The following is a 6321-nucleotide window of genomic DNA, read 5'->3' as shown; positions in this document are numbered from 1 at the left end:
TTTATTGAGACATACCAACCATAATGACAACAATTGTAAACTCTACTTTAATATTATATTAAGGAAACTAATTTGTTTCCATTTGTCAGCCGTAATTATACATCGTCAATTTTTGTGACTAGCATGTTTAGGTATTTGTTGCTCTTATCATCAGTGTTATCGTGCCGGAAGACACGATCTGGAAAGAATATGGTCAAAACATTTTTTTGCCTTTAGAAAACTCAGATTTGTACATCAAATCTATCTTACTATTTAATTTACATACATCATATCAAATTTCACATTAAAGTACTAGATGCACTACTATATATAAAAAAATTATGTCTCATTTGGCATTGCATAACCTTCTGACATTGTCTCTTCTTTTTTTTCTTTTAATTTGATATGAATTATTGGGTTCATCAGTGAATTCAGGACATACCCTTCAATCTGTACAGAAAATATATGGTGGCTCATAAGTAACTTATTATAGTACATTAGAAGAGTGAATGTGGCAACACTATTTATAAGATTGATTTATATTTTAATTTGATTGAAATGACAATCATGAAACCAACTACACAAAATCTAATTTAAGATATGAGATTCAGTGTCTCTCGGTTAGAAAAGTAAAAAGATGCATACTATGACAAAAGATAATTTACATACAAACCAATAATCCCTACCCACCGTGAGTGTTTCAAAAAAGATCACATAGCGGTTCAAAACTTAACATTATCTATGTATAATCTATTAAATGGCTGCTATGTTATGATATATATTTCTTGGAAATAAGATATCTTTACAAATGTATTTATATCAAATTATTTCCTACATATATCTTGTTCAGGAATCAGGATGCAAATAATATACCGTAGAACTTTCATGACAAATGCATGTAGTTCCTAGATATTCTCTAAATAATTTATGTGGCATGTTCCATAACAAATATCTAAATAGTTTTACCTTTTTTGTTATTTTTATTTTCAGTGTAATTATGTGAACATTTCTAAATTGTTTTCTTCACAAATAAATGGTTTTTGAAAATACATAAAGATTTCTTTTGATACGCATGAACATATATTACATATATTCAAGTATACATGAACAATATGTTTGTCACTTTGAAACATATGAGTTTTTTTATTTTCTTGCCACAAACATATATTTTTAAAAATTATATGAACATATTATATCACATAACATATTCTATTATGTGTAGGAGCAACATTAAGACAACACTTAAACATTTTATTTTCGAATACAAGTTGTCTGACCAAGATGAAAAACCCGAGAGGAGATTGCCTAGATGCACAGCGCCGTACACCACTTCTCTGCTGGTAGGTTGCAGCTTCTCTCCTCCTCCGGTTCCACCTGGTGTGGGAATGTAAGGGGGCTTGATATATCGGATGGAGGTCTAGTTTTTCTTGTTTTGGGCTTAGGGGTACGCGGCGACACTTCGTCGGTTGTGGCGACGTCCGAGGAATATTTTTTTCTCAAACCTCTCCATCTCGAGGATGTTGGACGTGTCCTGTAGGCCTCTCTCGACAATGAGGTTGGGGTTTGTGTGGTCTGTCGGAGTGGCAACGACGACATGTTCCTTTTGTAGTTTAGTCTCATGCCTCCTCTTTGCCACGTTAGTGCGGTCTCAGGTGCCACCGTGAGGCATTTGATTGTCTACTGATTTTTCGATGGTGATAACTTTGACAATTTTTTTCTGCAGAGCGCTAGTATGGAAGGATGGTGGCCTTGATGACTACCTGCACGACTAGGGACGATTGGTTGGCTTCGAAGATGGATAGGCAATAGTAGGAGTGGCACACCATAGCCTCTTTGGGGTTGGGGAAGACAACCAGCCCCTAGAAATCTTTTTTTTAAATCTCACGAAGGTAATATTATTTGTATGATTAGGGTGCAAATGGGTAGAGTATTCCATGACCCCATTTAGTTCAACTAAATGAACCAATTTTTTAGAAGTTACACATTTTGGAAAATTAGTTCTTTTTGTTGAATTGAGAAGAGTCACAAGGTTCCCCGCAAGAAAAAGAAAAAAGAGTCACAAGGTACCTTGAAGATAGCAAATTTGCATCCTAAGTTTGGTCGATAGATCTGAGGGGCTGTTTTGAGAGAGAGAAAGAAAAAAGCGTAAATTACTACTTGGCGGTCGAGGCTACCAGGAGAGGATAAGCGGATAACCCAATCGCTTCTCCTGGTCTACTAGCAGCTCTCCTCGTCGAGCAGAAAAACCAGGCAGCCATGGCGTCGTTAGCCCTCAGGCCCATCATGCCAGCAACCGCGGCGGCCGCTTCCACGACCACAACTCTCAACCGCGCCCGCCGCGGCAGCTCCACCCTTCTCCGTCGCCGGCAGCCAGTCACGTGCATGGCCGAGAGCAGCGGCGGCGGCAACAGCACCGTGGAGCTGGCCGCCGGAGCGGCGGGGCTCGCGTCGTGCGCGACGGTGGCGTGGTCCCTCTACACGCTCAAGGCGACGGGCTGCGGCCTGCCCCCGGGCCCCGGCGGCTCGCTGGGCGCGGCGGAGGGCGTCAGCTACCTCGTGGTGGCGGGCATCGTCGGCTGGTCGCTCACCACCAAGGTGCGCACCGGGTCGGGACTCCCGGCCGGGCCCTACGGCCTACTCGGCGCCGCCGAGGGCGTCGCGTACCTCACCGTCGTCGCCATCGCCGCCGTGTTCGGGCTGCAGTTCTTCCAGCAGGGGTCGCTCCCGGGCCCGTTGCCGTCGGAGCAGTGCTTTGGCTGAGAATGGCTGATGTTGTGAATCGTGTGAGACTCTAGTGCGTGTTGCTGGTTCAGATTGTATCCTGAAATCGGGTTGCCCAAGCATTCTAAGCATGTTCTGTGTGCGATCGTAATTGCTCAGTTTCACCGTGTCAGTTGTTCTCGTCTTCGGTCACCAAAAAAAAGGTGTTCTTGTCTTAATTTTTCTTTTCAAGAAAGAAGGTTATCGCGAACCAACCAGGGTTCAAATCCTGGTGCTCGCATATATTTTTGGATTTCCGGCGATGCGCATTCAGTAAGAGGAGACGTTCCTGTCTACGAGTTAACCACATTTTTCACGAATGTCATCTGGTGATGAAAAATTTCAAGTTATCAAAACTTTTGTCGGTGTTTCACACACAAAAAAAGTCATAATTTTTTGATTGTTTTCTCAAAAAGCAATATTACTGTTCACCCGAGCTCACTTGAAATCGGGATCAGAACAACTGCGTCCTTGTCGCCTGACCTTAGGGCCAGTTCTTTTGGGCCAAGAATCATCCTCCTCCCAAACCTTCAACCCGCACTCCTCGAATTTCTTTTCTTGTAAAGGGTTTATGCATTTGACTATACCTACTTAAGTAAGAAATCATTGACAAAGAGTTACCTAGCTTTGATGAAATTGCAACCATAATTTGGAATTTAATAGGAGCGGACATAGCTAGGGTTGAACTAGTGAAAGTTAGAGCAAGAGCCATGCATAGCTATCGTAAACATCATCATTGTATCATGAAATTGAAGTGAAAGAAAAGGAGGAGGGGTTGGAGATTCTGAGAGAAGCCGCGGAAAGGGTCGATTCTAGGAGAATCGGGCGGAAGAACTGGACCTTAGAATTATGCCTTAGGTTTGAGGTAAAGGTTCGAATGCAAGACCCAAAACATGCAATGCAACGCATATAGACAAAGAAAGTAAGGTTAAAGGTTCGGGACAAGGCCACTTGGGCCCAATACAAGCGCACCTGTTCTAGAACATTACAAGGGGCTAAGTAGCAAAACCCACATAGAAGGATCTCATCCTCAAGGCTAGCCTAGCCGATGTCATCTTGACGTGTCGCCCTCCGCAAGGCTGCCACCCGTGTGTGCATGCTGGTGAGAAACCGGTCAAGCTGCGGTAATCCCAATGTCTCCTCAAAGACATCGATAGCTATAAAACATAAATCATTTTTGTATATGATGTCAGCTAGATCGTTGAATTCAATCCCCTCAATGAGCGGCTTGCTCCTAATTGTCTAGAAGGACCAAGCAAAAGAGCAGTAATCACTTCCCAAGCTAATTTGCAGCCGTTGCCTTGAGTTCCTGCAACCAAAGAGTGGAATCGGCAAAGCTGGTGAATTCCAGGACGCCATGGTCGGTTCGCGAACAACACTACAAACAAAATGAGCCACTACACACTGAAAGAAATTATGGTCGCAGGTTTCATCCCATCTACACCACACACACTTGCCATTGCCAAGTCCATGGCGCTTAATGACCCGATCCCCACTAGGGAAGTGGTTTTTATCAACCTGCCATTGGGAAATCTTGATTTTAGCCGGGGTACGCGCTTTCTAGACATCCAGGGTGTCGCAAACTCCAAAATTATTGGAAATCTCTATGTATAAGGAGCTCACGGAGAAATGGCCTAAAGGCTCAAGTTTCCAACTATCTGTAACCTGACCGTCGGAGATGCTCTTACCTACCAAGGCTCCCACCAATCTGTCCCTTCCTGCAAATTCCAATGGATCCAATGATCGCTTAAAATGGGGGACCATCTGCCCCAACCCAAGCATGAGCAACTTTAGCATCGGTCTCCTCTATAATTGTAAAGAGCCAAGGGAACCTAGTCATGAAATCATGTACGCCCTTCATGGACCTCAAAATCGTGTGCCAAGATGCAACAGATGCCAAATCTTGCCAATAGCCTTGGCAAATTGGGATTTTTAAGTCGAATGAACTATTTTTGATCTATCATCAGAAACACACTTGTTTGTAAAGATACGGATCCAAAGACCTCCCTGACCTTGGAGCAACTTATAGACCTGCCTGGCCATAAGACACCAGTTCATAACTTTGATGTTGATCATATATACCTAGCTCCCACCTCATTGGGAGAGCAAATGGTCAACAACTTAACCATGTGATATATTCTGTTTACCTCATTTCTTCTGCCAAAAGAAACAAGATCACACCTTATCAAACTTACCATGAACTCTGTCATCCCCATTGAAATAAACTATGTGAACAACTGTGTCTCCCCCAGAGAAAAAAATCATCTAGTTTGGCTCGAACAAGGCTCATTATAAGAATGATGTCGCGCCAAGAAAACACAAATCCAATGAGCAATTGCATGAAAAACGAGGAAAGCTCTAGCCTAGCTAGTTCGAGAAAGAGTTTTATACATGAAAAACAATGCTCACTAGTGTAAGAACAGGTATACGTTGTATAGAGCCAGAGATGTTTGGATGGTCAACCAACTAAGAAAAATTGCATGGTTATGGCACACATATTGAGCTATACGACCTCATTGAGCCTTGAGATAGTTGGATTGTCATGCTCGAGCTTTTCTGGGAACCTAATGACATCTCAAAGGGTATCCTTATGTCGGTTACGGGGCCCATAGTATATGATTTCGGGGGTTGATCCATCATTGACCATAGTGAGATGTTGACTTAGGTCTAGATCGACCCATGCATTACCTCATATTAAGTGTCTGCACCAAAACATATGATGAAATAGATGATTAGGTTGCTCGTAGTGAAGAGTACGATGCACTAGCATCATGCATATGATATTGATCTATGATACTATCTCCATAGTGCATAATAACATAAGTTAGCAATGCATGTTCTGGAGTCCACTTAGATTATCTAAAGCGGTCTATACACTTTAGAGAACTAGAGGGAGCAATAGTAGTAGTTTTGCTTTGGCTCATGACAAGCTAGGAAGACAACATATTCCATGTTCTTTTTGACGTGTCTTATCCGGCTAATGACCCTTGCATGCAAAGTAAAATTGGAGTTCCATGGATCAAGAGAAACAAAGACATACCAAAATATGATCAAAATGCAAAACAAAAGGTCTGGACGCTTGAACTTGTTTCGATTTGTATTATTCAAAAACTCTGAATTGATCTTCTTTTATCACAATATTACGCACATCGATTATGGTAGGAGTTTGGGTTTAAATTCTTTGGCCCATACTTGTTTCTCTAGTAGGTGGGTAAAGTCTCATATAAATTCCAACAATTAGTATCATCTCACATTCATTTGGCGGTGCATGTTTCCCGGCTCAAAGAAGGCGCTCCAACCGATGGACAATGTAAGTAATAAAGTACCCGTTGTGTTGATGCATACCCACATCATTGTGCAGCTCTTGCATATTTGTGCCGAAAACTTGATCAAGAGAGGCACAGAAACAACTTCTGCAGGTGCTTAATGTCTTGTAAGTGCACATGGCTGGTTGACAAGCACAATTCATGAAAATATTTAAGCCTAATTTATATATCGAACTCTAAATGGCTAAAGGAAGGCAATTACCGACCATCAGCCGAGGTGAAGCAATAAAACCTAAGGACTTTTTTGATTCACATG

General features: G+C 42.2%; 1 protein-coding gene across 1 annotated transcript; it reads left to right on the top strand.

Annotated features, from left to right (window-relative positions):
• The first annotated feature begins 2142 nt into the window (after positions 1–2142).
• LOC125515800 (anti-muellerian hormone type-2 receptor) lies at positions 2143–2872 on the top strand. Its single transcript, XM_048681304.2, has one exon. It carries the CDS (start codon positions 2236–2238, stop codon positions 2737–2739), a length of 504 nt encoding a protein of 167 aa, XP_048537261.2. The 5' UTR covers positions 2143–2235; the 3' UTR covers positions 2740–2872.
• Positions 2873–6321: the final 3449 nt, after the last annotated feature.

Source organism: Triticum urartu, chromosome 6A (assembly GCF_056163025.1).
Source record: "Triticum urartu cultivar PI428250 chromosome 6A, HENAU_Tu73, whole genome shotgun sequence".
Taxonomy (NCBI): Eukaryota; Viridiplantae; Streptophyta; class Magnoliopsida; order Poales; family Poaceae; genus Triticum; species Triticum urartu.
Note: the sequence above shows the minus strand (reverse complement) of the source record. Positions and strands in the feature narration are given on the sequence as shown.